This window comes from Narcine bancroftii, chromosome 2 (genome assembly GCF_036971445.1).
Source record: "Narcine bancroftii isolate sNarBan1 chromosome 2, sNarBan1.hap1, whole genome shotgun sequence".
NCBI classification, from domain to species: Eukaryota; Metazoa; Chordata; class Chondrichthyes; order Torpediniformes; family Narcinidae; genus Narcine; species Narcine bancroftii.
Window position 1 is genome coordinate 12,530,118 of NC_091470.1, and position 17,664 is coordinate 12,547,781.

The 17,664-nt window shown below is 39.4% G+C and overlaps 1 protein-coding gene across 5 annotated transcripts in view; it reads left to right on the forward strand.

The window, feature by feature from the left end:
- The window catches only part of tmem63c (transmembrane protein 63C), a 218,466-nt gene that overhangs the window by 184,924 nt on the left and 15,878 nt on the right, over positions 1–17,664 (forward strand). For all 5 annotated transcript variants that reach the window (XM_069915866.1, XM_069915868.1, XM_069915870.1 and 2 more), the window contains one exon: positions 11,009–11,176. In XM_069915866.1, the coding sequence (XP_069771967.1) occupies positions 11,009–11,176 (168 nt within the window). The remainder of the gene's footprint in view (positions 1–11,008; positions 11,177–17,664) is intronic.

Below are 17,664 nucleotides of genomic sequence, written 5' to 3' on the forward strand. Positions count from 1 at the left end.
TCAAGTCACACCAACTCCAGTCTGGTTGTCATTTGCTGTGTCCCTACTCTGTCACTTCCTGTTTATGCCAGAGTTCCCTCTCAAGCCAACATCCCCATCAAAGGCACTGTATATATTTGAAAAGGAAAATGTATGTATCATGGTCAATGTGGTTTATGGTGTGAAAAATAAAAAATTTTAAAAAAAAAAATGAGGCCTTATGTTGGGCAGGTCATGTCATTCACAAGCTGACACCAGACTCCCAAAGCAGACTGTCTTTTCCAGTCTGTCATGGGAAGAGATTACCAGGGAGACAAAGAACATGTTAGAAGGATGTGCTGAAGCCACTGAAGAAATGCTCAAGTTTATTATCATCTGAGTGTACATATCTAACCCGACGAAAGAGCGTCTCTCCAGACCTTGGTGCACACACTAAAACACACAATACACCATTGTCATGTAAACAATCAAAAGAAATAAAGATAAATATTTGGGATGATTTACACGGTCACTGTACTGACAATAACCACACCAGCAGTGCGAGTATAAGACAGCTTTCATAAACAAATATGGACACTAAGAGGTCTTGTCTCTGCAAGACGAACCTGGAAGGCTAGACTGTACCTCTGGATGACCCCTGGTGACCAAGTGGTGTAATTACATCTCACCACAGTTACTGGATACTATTCATCAGTCTCGCAACCTGCGGGAAAAGCTATTCCCAGCCTGGCAGTCCGGTTTTGATGCTTCTGTACCTCCTTCCTGGTGGAAGTGGGTTGAAGATACTGTGTGCTGGATGGGCCTATTTAGACAGCACTCCCAGTAAATGTTGTCTACAGAGGAAAGGGAAACCCCAGTGATCCTCTCGGTTGTTTTAATTATACTCTGTATAGATTTATGGTTCCACACAATGATGCAGCCAGACAAGACTCTCGAATTTGTGCTCCTGTTATAGGTTGTCAAGATGGGGGCCAGTAACCTTGCCCATCTCATCCTCCTCAGGAACTCTAGAACTGCTGTGCCTTCCTGACTAGTGAGGTGTTGTGGGTCCAGGATAGATCGTCCCTTGTATCCACACCAAGGAATTGTGTGCTCTCCACGTTAGTGTGTTCTCATCCTCCTAAACTCCACTATCAGCTCCTTTGCCTTGTCCACATTGAGACTCAGCTTGTTATTCTTGACCATTTGACAAGCCTTTCACCTCCTCTCTATAGTGCGACTCATCATGGTTTCTGATGAGACCAACTACTGTTGTATCATTTATAAACAATGATTCTGTTGGAACTGAAACTGGCAATGCAGTCGTCAACAAGAGCAGGCTGAGCACACGGCCTTGTGTCGTGCCAGAGCTCCGCATGACTGTGCCTGTCATGGTTTCTTTACACGACCATCTTTTCTCCCTCTCAGTGGGACAAACCTATCCAGGACCCTGTGCAAGTGGGCCCCAAAATCCTCCACGTTTCTGCTTTGCATTTCCAAAAATATTGATTCACAGTTAACACTCCAGTTCCTGCCCTAATACCTAACCTTAACTCTAACCCTTAATTAGCTGCAATGAAATGTTTTCCCTTCTTGCCCACTCCTATCCTGCCCATATCTGTACTAAAGCTCAGGGAGTTGCGGTCAATGTCTCAGAAATGCTCCCCCAATGAGAGGTCTGTCGCCTGACCAATACTAGACCCAGTATTAGACCCAGTATGGCCTCTCCAGTTTTTTTAAAATTCACAGATACAATCAGTTACAGGCCCTGCCGACCCATGAGCTCGCGCCACCCAATATCATTCTGTAATCTAACAATCTCCTCTTTACCATCAACAACACCTTCAGTTTTGTGTCATCTGCAAACTTATTTATCCTACCTTCCAAATTAATGACCACGTAATTACCAGTGGTAAAGGTCAGGTAGAATGTTCCTGATGTTGGGGAAGTCCAGAACAAGGCATCATAGTCTAAGGATGGAGAAGAAAGGCATTTCTGACTGAGATGAGGAGAAATTTCTTGTCTTTGACAATGGTGAATTTGTGGAACACCCTACCACAGAAAGTTGTTGATGCCAGCTCATTAAATATATAAAAGAGGTATGAAGGGCTGAATGGCCTCCTCGTTACCTATTTTCTGTGATTCTTCGAGTCCCAGTATGATTCTTGCTTCAGGCTTCCAATTAAAGAAATCTTCACAATCAACCCCTGCTTCTTGATATTTTGGATCCAACTTGACCTGGATCTCACTGGTTTCAATCTGGAGAAGCTTGTCTAAAAGTAACAATTGTAAAGGTTCTCAATTTTACAAAGTTGGATAAATTCCAGAACATCTCAGCTGCTGCTCAGGTTCTCAGTCTCCATATGACTGGAACACAAAACAGCACTGGAATAACTCCGAGGATATTTCTGTTAGAGTCTCAGATCATCGTCCTGAAGCAGGGCCTTGGTCTGAAACATGAACAGACAGCTTTTACCTCCATGGATGCAGCTGATCCACTGAGATCCTCCAATGACCTACAACTGAGATAATATCTGCTCCCATCACCTTTTTTCAGCTCCACCATTGCCTATATACTGATTTCTGAGGTGGGGATTTCAGGAGGAAACCTCTGTTCCTTTACTGTTGAACTCCCTACTTAATGGCACAGTGGAGTATGTCCACCATGAAGGCAATGGCTTAGAGAGGTGACTCACGTGGTTGTAAACCAGATAATTATCGGCCTCTGAGTTTGACATTGGTGGTGAGTAAATTAATGGAGAGTGTTCTTAGGGTTGGAATTTACAATTATTTCAATAACCAGGAACTGATTAGCAGTAGTCAACATGGTTTTGTCTGTGGTAGATCATGGTTAACGAATCTCACCGATTTATTTCAAGGAGGTTAATAAGAAGGTTGATGAAGGGAAGGCTGTGATTGTGGTTTTCATGGACTTTAAGGCCTTTGACAAGATTACACTTAAGAGGTTAATTAGGAAGGTTCAAGCATTAGGTATTAATGTTGAAGTAGTGAAATGGATTCAACAACTATGGGATGGGAGATGCCAGAGATTAGTGGTGGAAAATTGTTGGTCCAATTGGAGGCCAGTGACTAGGGAGTGCCTCAGGGATCAGTACTGGGTCCATTGTTGTTTGACATATATATTAGTGATCTGGATGATAGGGTGGTATATTAGATGAGTAAGTATATAGATGATACTATGATTGGTGGTCTTTTGGACAGTGAGGAAGGTTTTCAAAGCTTGCAGAGGGATATAGGTTGGTTAGAAGAGTGGGCTGGAAGATGGCAGATGGAGTTTAATACTGAGAAGTGTGAGGTGCTACATTTTGCAAGGACTAATCAGCAAAGGTTATACACGTTAAATGGCGGGTCATCGAGGAGAGCAGTAGGACAAAGGGATTTAGGAATTTGGTATCTAATTCCCTGAAAGTGGAGTCACTTATAGATAGGGTGGTGAAGAAAGTTTTGGTACGTTGGCTTCATAAATCAGAATATTGAGTACAGGAGTTGGGATGTTATGTTGAAGCTGGATGAGGCATTGGTGAGCCAATATTTGGAATTTTGTGTGCAGTTTTGGTCATCAAATTATAGAAAGGATATCAACAGAATAGAGGGAGAGCAGAGAAGATTTATGAGGATGTAGCCAGGGTTTCAGGGTTCGAGTTACAGGGGAAGGTTAAACAGGCTAGGACTTGAGGGGTGATTTGACAGGTATTTTAAATTCTGAGGGCGACAGATAGAGTCAATGTGGACATACTGTTTCCATGGAGGGTGGGGGAGATTCAAACAAGAGAACATGGATTGAGATTGAAGGGGGTAAAGTTTAGGGGAAAAATGAGGGGTAATTCCTTCCCTCAGAGGGTGGTGGGAGTGTGGAATGAGCTTCTGGCCAAGTGGTTGATGCAGTCTCGATTTTAATATTTAAGGAAAATTTGAATAGGTATATGGACGAGAGGGGTGTGGAGGGTTATGGGCAGGGTGCAGGTTAATGGGACTAGGTGGGAAAAGGTTTTTGGCATGAACTAGAAGGGCCAAACTGGCCTGTTTCTGTGCTGTAAATGTTATATGGTAATATAGAACCACATTTACAAGAACATGGAGCCAAGAATTATCAAATGAATTTAATACAAGTAACGTTTTGCTTCTAGTTGTGTCCCACCTCTGAACAAGTCTTCATACTGATATCTACATCACATTCTTTAAGCTGAATTTATGTGCCTAACTCTGTTCATGAGGACAGCCCAGTTAGCATAGTGGTTTGGCCCAACGCTTTTACAGTGCCAGCGACTGGGACCAGGTTATGCATCCTGCACTGTCTGTAAGAGTTTATTTTAATTTTTTCTTTTTCACACTATAAACCACATTGATCAAGATACATACATTTTTCTTTTCAAATATATATAGTGTCATTTTCTCCCCCCTTCCCTCTTCCCATCCCACCCTCCCTACCTCCCCTCCCATTCATTTAAAGTACAGAATCTAAGATACATTAAACCCGTCAAACAATGTTGTCACTCAATAAAAATTAACAAGAAATTCCACTGACTCAATTCTTTTCATTTCCTTCTCCTTCTGTCATTTTAGGTGGTAGGTGTCCCCGGTAGGTTTTCTCTATTGTGTTTCATGTAAGGCTCCCATATTTGTTCAAATATTGTAATATTATTTCTTAAATTATATGTTATTTTTTCTAATGGAATACATTTATTCATTTCTATATACCATTGTTGTATTCTCACGTTATCTTCCAATTTCCAGGCTGACATAATACATTTTTTTGCTACAGCTAAGGCTATCCTAACAAATCTTCTTTGTGCACCATCCAAATCAAGTCCATATTCTTTGTTTTTTCTTACTTAGGAGGAAGATCTCTGGGTTTTTTGGTATATTGCTTTCTGTGATTTTATTTAATATCTGGTTTAGATCTTCCCAAAATTTTTTCACTTTCTCACACGTCCAGATTGCATGAATTCTTGTTCCCATTGCCTTTTTAAAACAAAAACATCTGTCAGATACTGTTGGATCCCATTTATTTAACTTTTGAGGTGTAATGTATAGCCTGTGTATCCAGTAATATTGTATCATACGTAACCTTGTGTTTATTGTATTTCTCATAGTTCCAGAGCATAACTTCTCCCATGTTTCCTTCTTTATCTTTATGTTTAGATCTTGTTCCCATTTTTGTTTAGTTTTACCATTTGTTTCCTCATTCTCCTTTTCTTGTATTTTTATATACATATTTGTTATAAATTTTTTGATTATCATTGTGTCTGTAATCACATATTCAAAATTACTTCCCTCTGGTAACCTCAGACTGCTTCCCAATTTATCCTTCAAGTAGGATTTCAGTTGGTAGTATGCCAACACTGTATCTTGCGCCTCACAGTTTGGCGGGCAGCAGCCTCCTTTGAAGAAGACCGCAGAGCCCACCTCACTGACAAAAGGCAAAGGAGGAAAAACCCAACACCCAACCCCAACCAACCAATTTTCCCTTGCAACCGCTGCAATCGTGTCTGCCTGTCCCGCATCGGACTGGTCAGCCACAAACGAGCCTGCAGCTGACGTGGACTTTTTTTACCCCCTCCATAAATCTTCATCCGCGAAGCCAAGCCAAAGATCTTGAGTTATATTATATTTATTCTTCATTTGTTCAAAGGATAGTAATTTATTTCCTGAAAAGCAATTTTCTATTGTAAAAGGGATTAGTTGATTTTGTGTCAGTATTAGTTTTGTTAATTGGTAATTTGTTTTATTCCTTTCTACATGAATCTTCTTCCAAATATTGAGCAGATGATGTAATACTGGAGAACTCCTACGTTGTACCAATTTTTCATCCCATTTATATAATATATGTTCAGGTATCTTCTCCCCTATTTTATCTAGTTCTAATCTAGTCCAATCTGGCTTTTCCCTTGTTTGATAAAAATCTGATAGGTATCTTAATTTTGTGGCTCTATAATAATTTTTAAAGTTTGGCAGTTGTAAGCCTCCTTGTTTATACCATTCTGTTAATTTATCTAGTGCTATCTTCGGTTTCCCCCCTTTCCATAAAAATTTCCTTATTATTTTCTTTAACTCCTTGAAGAATTTCTCTGTCAAGTGTATTGGCAATGCCTGAAATAGGTATTGTATCCTTGGGAAAATGTTCATTTTAATACAGTTTATCCTTCCTATTAGTGTTAGTGGTGAGTCTTTCCAATGCTCTAAGCTGTCCTGTAATTTTTTCATTAGTGGATAATAATTGAGTTTATATAGATGGCCGAGGTTTTTATTTATTTGTATACCTAGGTATCGTATTGCTTGTATTTGCCATCTGATTTCTTAAATTTTGAGAAATCCGCATTATTCATTGGCATTGCTTCACTTTTATTTGCGTTAATCTTGTAACCCGACACTTCTCCATATTCCTTCAATTTCTTATGTAATTCTTTTATTGATATTTCTGGTTCTGTTAAGTATACTATAACGTCATCTGCAAATAAACTGATTTTATATTCCTTGTCTTTTATTTTTATCGCTTTTATTTTATTTTCTGTTCTTATCAATTCTGCTAGTGGTTCTATAGCTAACACGAACAATAAGGGTGATAGTGGGCATCCCTGCCTCGTTGATCTGCTTAAATTAATTTGCTTTGATATATATCCATTTACTGTCACTTTCGCCAATGGCCCCTTATATAGTGCTTTAATCCAATTAATATACTTCTCTGGTAAACTGAATTTTTGTAGTACTTTGAATAAATAATTCCATTCTACTCTGTCAAAGGCCTTCTCTGCATCTAAAGCAACTGCTACCGTTGGAGCTTTATTCCCTTCTACTGCATGAATTAAGTTAATAAATTTACAAATATTGTCTGTTGTTCATCTTTTTTAATAAATCCAGTTTGGTCTAGATTTACTATTTTTGGTACATAGTCGGCTAATCTGTTTGCTAATAGTTTAGCTATTATCTTATAATCTGTGTTAAGTAATGATATTGGTCTATATGACGCTGGTGCGAGTGGATCTTTCCCTTGCTTTAATATTACTGTAATTATTGCTGTTTTGCATGAATCTGGTAAGCTTTGTGTTTTATCAATCTGGTTGATTACTTCCAGGAGGGGAGGAATTAATAAATCTTTAAATGTTTTATAGAATTCTATTGGGAATCCATCCTCTCCTGGTGTTTTATTATTTGGTAATTTTTTTTATTATCTCTTGTATTTCTACTATTTCAAATGGTTCTGTTAATTTATTTTGTTCCTCTATTTGTAATTTTGGTAGTTCAATTTTAGTTAAAAATTCATCTATTTTGCCTTCTTTCCCTTCGTTTTCAGTTTGGTATAATTGTTCATAGAATTCTGTAAAGTTTTCCTTGATCTCCGTTGGATTATATGTAATTTGTTTGTCTTTTTTCCTTGATGCCAATACCATTTTCTTAGTTTGTTCTATCTTAAGCTGCCATGCTAGGATTTTGTGCGTTTTTTCTCCTAGTTCATAATATTTCTGTTTTGTCTTCATTATGTTCTTCTCCACCTTATATGTTTGTAGTGTTTCATATTTTATTTTTTTATCTGCCAATTCTCTTCTTTTAGTTGTATCTTCCTTCATTGCTAATTCTTTTTCTATATTTACTATTTCCCTTTCCAACTGCTCTGTTTCCTGATTATAGTCCTTCTTCATCTTGGTTACATAACTTATTATTTGCCCTCTGATGAACGCTTTCATTGCATCCCATAGTATAAACTTATCTTTCACTGATTCCGTATTTATTTCAAAGTGCATTTTAATTTGTCTTTCAATGAATTCTCTAAATTCCTGCCTTTTAAGTAACATGTGGTTTAATCTCCATCTATACATTCTTGGAGGGATGTCCTCTAACTTTATTGTCAATATTAAGGGTGAATGGTCCGATAATATTCTAGCTTTTTATTCTGTTTTTCTTACTTTGTCTTGCATACGAGCTGATAACAGGAATAGGTCTATTCTTGAGTATGTTTTATGTCTACCCGAATAATATGAATATTCCTTTTCCTTTGGGTGTTGTTTCCTCCATATATCCAAAAGTTGCATTTCTTCCATTGATTTAATTATAAATTTGGTTACTTTGTTCTTTCTGTTAATTTTTACCCCAGTTTTATCCATGTTTGAATCCAAATTAAGGTTGAAATCCCCTCCTATTAATATGTTCCCTTGCGTGTCTGCTATCTTCAAAAAAATATCTTGCATAAATTTTTGATCTTCTTCGTTAGGTGAATATACATTGAGTAAATTCCAAAACTCCGAATATATCTGACATTTTGTCATTACATATCTTCCTGCTGGATCTATTATTTCCTCTTCTTTTTTAATTGGTACATTTTTACTGATTAACATAGCTACTCCTCTAGCTTTTGAATTATATGACGCTGCTGTTACATGTCCTACCCAATCTCTCTTTAATTTCTTGTGCTCAATTTCAGTTAAGTGTGTTTCTTGCACGAATGCTATATCAATTTTTTCTTTTTTCAGTAAATTTAGCAGTTTCTTCCTTTTGATTTGGTTATGTATTCCGTTAATATTTAAAGTCATATAGTTCAACATAGCCATTTCATACTTTGTTTATCTTTCCTTTCCGTTTTCTCAACACCTTTCCTTCTTATCCATTTCTGCTTTCTTGTTTTGAACACTTTATAAGACAACATTTCTAAAACATCAAACATTTCCCTTATTCTCGTATCTAAAATTTCTTTATCCCCACTATCCCCTCCCCTTCCTGAGTTGCCCTTTATCCCTTGTCGGGCAACCACATCTCCCCTCTCCATTTGGATTTGCAAATTCACTCGCAAGCGTCAACTGATTTCGCAGTGACCGTAACTCCTCCCCACCCAGCCCCCCCAGAAAAGATTTTAATTTTCATATATAACAAAGGTCACTCTCTTAATTCCCTCCTTACTTCCTCTCTTCCCTTATTAATTCTTATCTATACTCTATATGTTTTCCTTTAAATACAGATACACTCATGTACACACACACACACACACACACACACACACACACACACACACACACACACACACATATATATATATACCCATATATACACATACATATAGTTCGTGGTCATTTTTGCTCTCGTTACATGTCTTCATCTCTCTGCCTGTTTTGTAGTTCTGTAAATTTTTGTGCTTCCTCCGGATCCGAGAATAGTCTGTTTTGCTGCCCTGGAATAACTATTTTAAGTACCGCTGGATACTTTAGCATAAATTTATATCCTTTTTTCCATAGGGTCGCTTTTGCTGTATTAAACTCCTTTCTCTTCTTCAGACTTATGTCTGGATAGAAAAAAATTTTTTGACCTTTGTATTCCAGTGGCTTTTTGACTTCTCTTATTTTCTTCATTGCTTTCTCCAATATATTTTCTCTCATTGTATATCTTAGGAATTTTACTAAATTGGATCTTGGTTTTTGTTGTGGCTGTGGTTTAGGGGCTAGTGTTCTATGTGCCCTTTCTATTTCCATTTCTTCCTGTAATTCTGGTCTTCCTAGGACCCTGGGGATCCAATCTTTTATAAATTCTCTATATTCTTGCCTTCTTCATCTTCCTTAAGGCCCACTATCTTTATATTATTTCTTCTATTATAATTTTCCATTATATCTATCTTCTGAGCTAACAGCTCTTGTGTCTCTTTAACTTTTTTATTAGATTCTTCTAATTTCTCTTTTAAGTCCTCTACTTCCATTTCTATGGCTGTTTCTCGTTCTTCCACCTTGTCCACTCTTTTTCCTATATCTGACATGACCATCTCTAATCTATTCATTTTTTCTTCTGCACTTTTAATTCTTCTTTTTACTTCACTAAATTCTTGTAATTGCCATTCTTTTACTGATTCCATATATTCTTTAAAAAAATATATATCCATTGTCTTGCCTTTCCCTTCTTCTTCCATTTCTCTATGTTCTTCTTCTTCTTCCTCTGGGTTGGTCATCTGTTGTTTCCTTGTTTTCTTTTTACTCTCTTCTTTCTTGTTCTCGTTGTTTTCTATGATCTCTTCCTGTTGCTGTGTTGCAGCTATCATTCTCAGCTGTGGAGATCGACTCCTCAGCTGTTCCCCCCTCCCGTCAGTGTTTGTTTGTCATGCGCATCGCGCGTGCGCGACTCCTCGTGCATACGCGGTTGCGCACTTTTACTTGGCTCTACGAGACATTTTTGTAGTCCCGAGCGGACTTCCACTGACCTGAGGGAGCGGGCTTCTCTCTCCGCGGCGGGCCTCCTCGGACAGGTAAGGCTTTCACCTTCTTCTTCTTCCGACATTCTTTCTTCTCTTCTTCCCGTTGCTTTCGACTTTTCTTTCTTCGCTGCCATTTTCTTCCCACCTTTGCTTTCACTATGTTTTAATTTTTATGTTTGTGCCTTTGTGCTTTGTGTGTTTTTTTAAAACTTTTCCGGAGAGGGCTGGAGTTCCCTGACCAGCCAGTACTCCATCACGTGACTCCCCTCCTCTGTAAGAGTTTGAACGTTCTTCCTGTGTCTGTGTGGGTTTTCCCCGGGGGCTTCAGTTTCCTTCCATCTTCCGATACATGCCAGGGGTGTAGGTTAATTGGGTGGGATGGGCTCGTGGGCTGAAAGGGCCTGTCTAAATTTTAAAAATTTAATTTAATAAAATAAATGGAATCTTGTATAGTGTATATATCACACTTAGATTCAATAACTGGGAAAATGCCTACATTCTGCCTTTGTGTGCAGTGGTAGGTTTCTCACATTTGTCTTTAACTCTATTGTTTGTTGGAGCCCTGTACCATGAGGTTCCTCCCTCCTTCCCTTTTCCCTCCAGCTCTCCATTCTCCCTCCTTCCCTCTTTGTATCTCCCCACCTTTCAATCCCTCTACTCTAACCCACCTAATCTCTCCTTGTATCACTTCTACTCCTTGTTTCTCTCTCAATCTTTTCCTAGCCAGTGGTGCCTTCCTCCCTCCTGTCATCTCCCCGTGTTCCTGTGAGCCTCCTTCCCTGTGCCATCCCTTCTCCCTTTTATCTCCACCACTCCCTCCCTCTTCTACTATCTCATCTGATGGATTTTGTGGCTTGTTTTCAGGGCTGCTGTACACGCTTCTGAAACATCTGGTGGATCGATATAATATTTATTACGCCTGCTTACCTACCAAACTCAACCATCGTCTGCACTCAGCTGCCGTCAGCCAAGTCATCGTTGCCCCAATCCTCTGCATGTTCTGGCTTCTCTTCTTCTCCGTGCTGCGCCTTGGTATGTAGTGCCTCTCAGTGGTGCCACTGAATGACAGGAGCTGGGTGTGGGAGTGCCGAGGCAGGTTTATTCTGCAGCAGTTGAAACTGCCCCCTCCCAGTTTTGAATCATAGTCCAACAGTATGGAAATGGGCTGAGCCCCAGCTTATCCATATCTCCTGCTTCCGTCTCACTTGCCACTTTATGTCCATCCCCTCAATTTCTGGAGTTACCCAAGTGTTTCTGAAAGGAAGCTAACATCTCCTGCTTCCATCATGGTGTCTGGCAGCTTGTTCCAAGTGCTTAGCACCCTCTGATTGAATTCATTTGACAAATTCCTCCCCATCTAAACTCTCCACACCTTGACTTTGCTAGTCAGTATTTGGAAAGTTAAATCCCCTACGACAACAACCTTATTTGACCTGGTACTAGCAGTAATCTCTGGGCATATTTACATGAGATTACTTAACTACTTACACAAATGTAGTAATACACAAAATTCATTAAATGTCACTTGCCTTAAAACCACATAAAAAGGTGCCACTAATACTTCCCGGACCCCCAACAATGAGAAAGAGAAGCAAAAGAGAGTCTCTTCAGAGACCCTGAGAATCCGAGGATTTGCCTCCAGTGCTCTTCAGCACAGACACCTGTTTGATCCACTGGTGAACCCAAGCTCCCAGATCTGAACTTCTGATATGATCAGCAAGCTTTCAGCGGCTGAGGCCCCTTCAGGAATCCTCCTTCTCCTCAGCATCCCCTCCAATCCCTGTCCTGATCAGTGGTTCCCACGAATCAGTATCCAGCCACCCACAACATGGTTTGATCCTTCGGCCATCAGTCTCCAGCAGGCCACAGCCTCTGGATCCTTCAGCTGCCGGAGTCCTTGATGGTTCACTGGCATTGTCTCCTTCCTTGTAGGGCTTTTCCCAGGCTTCTCCTTCTCAGCAGGGGTTGCTTCTCCTCTTGGGTGCCCTGCACTAGTTCCGCTGCAATCCTCATGGTTCACTGCCAAGTATGGGCACCACTTTAGTGGGAACAGACCTCGGTGGTTTCTAGATGTTAAAAAACACGGACACCTTTACCAGGCTCTTTAATACCCGCATGAGGTCACAGACATTGCAATCGTGCAGTAGAATCCTATCTTAACACCTAATCCGATCTGACTATTTAAATTTCACAATATGCCCACACAAAGAATAATCCATTTTGGATAGAGGCATAATCTCACTCTTTTCCCCAAATAATTTTATAACCTGATATTTCATCGTACTGCTCCCATCTATCATGCAAATCCATCCAAGAGCTCAAAGGTTGTGTTAAATATATCAAAACATCATCTGCAAACAATTTTATATTCATCAGATTTCACATTCATACCTTCAATTTTACTATCTTGTCTAATCATCTGAGCCAAAGGTTCAATAACCAATGAAAAAAGAGCTGGTGACAAAGGGCAGCCTTGCCTAGTTGATCTAGTTAACATAGAAGATGCCTGTCCATTTGTCACAACTCTAGCAGTAGGACTTCTATATAAGGCCTTAATCCAACCAGTAAAAAAAGGCCAAAAGTTAAATTTCTCCAAAACTTTAAATAAAAAAGCTGCATTCTACTTTATCAAAGGCCTTCTCTGCATCGAGGTCGGTCAGTCTGCTCCCAAGAAACATTAATTAAAGAAATCAACTTTACAATATTGTCTGCTGAATATCGATTTTTAATAAAACTCACTTGATCTACATGAATTAAATCTGGTAAATATTTAGCTAACCTGTTAGCTAGAACCTTTTCCCCAATTTTATAATCAACATTCAATAAAGAAATAGGTCTATAAGACCCTGCTTTTAATGGATCCCTATCTTTCTTAAGAATAACTGTAATAATTGCATTAGAAAAGGAATCAGGAAAAGAACAAACCTCTGTCGCCTGTTTCAATACATCCATCAATAAAGGAATTAATAAGTCCTGAAATTCTTTATAAAATTCAGAAGTAAAACCATCATCTCCTGGAGACTTCCCACAAGGCATAGATCGAAGTGCATCAGTTACTTCTTTAACAGTAAAGGAAGCATCCAAATCCTTAATATCCTTATCATTCAAAAAAGGTAAATCCAAATCAGATGTAAAAATTATCAATTTTGGCTTTATCTTCCAATACTTCAGAAGTATACAATTTTTGCATAAAATTTATGAAACACGTCATTGATTTCCTGAGGTATATATATAATCATTGAATTATATCTAATAGTATTTATTGTTCTAGAAGCTTGTTCCATTTTTAACTGCCAAACTAATACTTTATGAGCTCTTTGGCCTAATTCATAATATCTGTCTAGTTCTCTGTAATAATTGCTCAAATTTATAAGTTTGTAACTAATTATATTGTAATTTCATATTAATTGAAGCTTCCGTAGAATTTTGTTGTAAATCCTTTTCCAAAATTTCCATCTCTTGTAGGGGTGTATTATAGATCACCCGGAGGGGACCGAGACCTAGAGGAGCAAATCTGTAGGGAGATAGTGGATATTTGTGATAAGCACAGGGTTGTAATTATGGGAGATTTTAATTTTCCACATATAGATTGGGAAACACATTCTGTGAAATGACTGGATGGGTTAGAGTTTGTGAAATGTGTGCAAGATAGTTTTTTACAACAATATGTAGAGGTGCCGACCAGAGAAGGAGCAGTGTTAGATCTACTGTTGGCAAATGGGATGGGTCAAGTGACGGAGGTTAGTGTTGGCGAGCACTTCGGGTCCAGTGATCATAATGCCATCAGCTTCAATGTCATTATGGAAAGAGAGAAATCAGGGCCAAGGATTGAGGTTTTTGATTGGGGAAAAGCTAGATTTGAGGAGATGCAAAAGGACTTACAGGGTGTGCATTGGGACAATTTGTTTTATAGGCAGGATGTAGTAGAGAGATGGAAGTCTTTTAAAGATTAGATTTTGAGAGTGCAAGAGCTTTATGTTCCTGTTAGGTTAAAAAGAGGGGCAAAAGGTTGGAGAGAGCCATGGTTTTCAAGGAATATTGGAAACGAAGGAATATTCGAAGAAAAAGGGAGGCATACATTAGGTATAAGAAGCTTGGAATTAAGGAGATGTTTGAAAAATACATTGAATGTAAGAGGAATCTTAAGAGAGGAATTAGGAAAGCTAAAAGAAGGTATGAGGAGACTATAGCAAGCAGGATGAAAATTAATCCAAAAGGGTTCTACAAAAATGTTAATGGTAAAAGGAAAGCGAGAGACAAAATTGGTCCCTTAGAGAATCAGAGCGGAAAACTGTATGTGGAGCCTAGAGAAATGGGGGAGATATTGAACAGTTTATTTTCTTCGGTATTCACTAAGGAGAAGTACATTGGGATATGTGAGATAAAAAAAAGCAAATTGGGTAAATATGGAGAATATAGTGATTACGAAAGATGTAGTGTTAGGGCTTTTGAGGAATATAAAGGCGGATAAGTCTCCGGGACCAGACGGGATCTTCCCCAGGACATTGAGAGAAGTAAAGGAGGAAATAGCAGAGGCTCTGACGGTAATTTTCCAAATGTCATTAGAGATGGGGATAGTGCCGGAGGATTGGCGTTTTGCGCATGTGGTTCCGTTATTTGAAAAGGGTTCAAGGAGGAAGCCTGGCAATTATCGGCCTGTACGTTTGACGTCTGTGGTAGGTAAATTCATGGAGAAAGTTCTTAGAGATAGTACTTATAAATATCTGGATAGATAGGGTCTGATCAGGAGCACTCAACACGGATTTGTGGGCGGAAGGTCCTGTTTGATCAATCTGATTGAATTTTTTGAAGAGGTGACTAGGAATGTGGATGAGGGTAGCGCAGTGGATGTTGTCTATATGGACTTCAGTAAGGCCTTCGATAAGGTACCACATGGAAGGTTAGTTAGGAAGGTGCAGTCTTTAGGTATAAATTTTGAGATAGTCAAATGGATTGAACATTGGCTGAAAGGGAGAGGCCAGAGAGTGGTAGTGGAAAATTGTCTGTCAGGTTGGAGGCCGGTGACCAGTGGTGTGCCTCAGGGATCTGTATTGGGCCCATTGTTGTTCGTTATATATATTAATGATCTAGATGATGGGGTGGTGAATTGGATTAGTAAATATGCAGATGATACTAAGATAGGTGGAATAGTGGATAATGAAGAATGTTTTCAAGGATTGCAGAGGGATTTGGGCTGCTTAGAAAAGTGGGCTGAAAAATGGCAGATGGAATTTAATGCTGATAAGTGTGAGGTGCTTCATTTTGGTAAGAAGAATCAGAACAGGACATACGTGGTAAATGGGAGAGCATTGAGGAATACAGAAGAGCAGAAAGATTTAGGAGTAACGGTACATCGTTCCCTGAAGGTAGAAACTCACGTGAATAGGGTGGTGAAGAAGGCTTTTAGTATGCTGGCCTTTATCAATCATTGCATGGAATATAGGAGTTGGGAGGCGATGTTGAGATTGTATAAGACGTTGGTGCGGCCTAATTTGGAGTTCTGTGTGCAGTTCTGGTCACCTAATTATAGCAAGGATATAAACAGAGTGGAGAGAGTGCAGAGAAGGTTTACCAGAATGTTACCTGGGTTTAAGCATCTGGAGGAAAGGGAGAGATTGGACAGATTAGGTCTTTATTCTTTGGATCGTAGAAGGTTGAGAGGGGATTTGATAGAGGTATTTAAGATTATGAAAGGGATAGACAGAGTGGATGTGGATAGACTATTTCCGTTAAGAGTAGGAGAGATTGAAACAAGAGAACATGAGTTAAGAGTTAAGGGGCAGAGGTTTAGAGGTAACATGAGGGGAAACTTCTTTACTCAGAGAGTGGTAGCCGTGTGGAATGAGCTTCTGGGAGAAATAGTGGCGGCAGAGTCAATTTTATTATTTAAGAAAAAGCTGGACAGGTATATGGATGAGAAGAAGGTGGAGGGTTATGGTCATTGTGCAGGGAGGTGGGACTAGAGAGGAGTGTTTGGTTCGGTGTGGACTAGAAGGGCCTAATGGCCTGTTTCCATGCTGTAATTGTTATGTTATACGTTGTTATCTCCTCCTCCAATTTACTAACTTCAGCAATATGCTGTTCCTTAATTTTAACAGAACTAATGATTTGTCCCCTTAAATAAGCTTTTAAAGCATCCCATAAAACAAATTTACTATCAACTGAACCTATATTTATTTTCAAAAAAAAAGCTGTATTTGATCCTTTATAAATTTACAAATTACAGCATTTTTCAACAGCAAAGAATTAAATCTCCAACAATCAATTCTCTCCAAACCAGAACATGTTATTAATACAAAGAATGATCAGATAAAATTCTACTCTTATATTTCAGCCTCCAAAATGCAGCCTTGTTATTGTGCGGATATTAAAAATAAATCTATTCTAGAATAAGAATCATGACGAAATGAATAAAATGAAAATCTTTTTCTGTAGGGTTTAACCTTCTCAATATATGGGCTGCATGGTTAACGTAGGTGAGGACATGGTAGGTCAGAAATGGAAATGTTGAACAAGGTGGGAATAATGTTTTATTTCAATGCCAGGAATAGCAGATGAACTTGGAGCATGGCCCAGCATATGGAATTAATGGCATTGTGGCCATTAGAGAGATGTAGTTGCTGGAGGGGCAGGGCAGGAAGCTCAATGTTTTGGGGTTCCGTTGTTTCAGCCATGAAGGAGGGATGGGAATGAAAGGGTGAGGGTCAGGGAAAATGTCACAGCAGTACTGAGACAGAAAAACTGGAGGGCTCATACACTGAGGCTACATGATGGAACTGGAGAACAAGAAAGGGATGGCCATGTTAATGGGATTGTATTATCAACCACCTGATAGTCAGTGGGAATTGGAGAAGCGGGTTTGTAGAGAGATAGAAGATAGTTGAAAGAAACATAAGGTTGTGATAGTAGTGTAATACACAAAGGGGATGGAGAAACTCAGCAGGTTATGCAGTATCTGTAGGAAGTAAACCAACATTTTGGGCCTGAGCCCATCATCAAGGTAGACAGGGAGGGGCCTAACAGAAATTGTAGGTCAATGTTAATGACATCTGGTTGGAGACTACCCAGGCGAAACATTAGGAATTGTTCCTCCAATTTCTAGGTAGCCTCTGTTTGACAGTACGAGGCATGGGCAGACATATGGTGTGGAAATGGACATAGAATTACAAGGGTCATCACTGGGAGGTCTCCATTATTGCAGCGGACAGAGCGAAGGTGTTCCCATTCTGTGGCCAGTCTCTCTGATGTTGAGGAGATAGGGAGTCCCAGTCTGTCTGATGAAGAGGAGACCACAGCGGGGGCACCGGATGCAGTAGACGACCCCAGCAGTTTCAAAGGTGAAGTGTTGATTCACTTGGAAGGATTGTTTGGGGCCCCAAATGGGGGTGAGGGAGGAGGAGTTGGTGCAGGTGTAACTTTTCTCTTGGTCACAGGGGTAGGTGCTAAGGGGCGTTTAGTGAGAAAGGATAAGGGTGACCCGACGGAACGGTCCCTACAAAAAAGGGGAGAGGGGATAATCT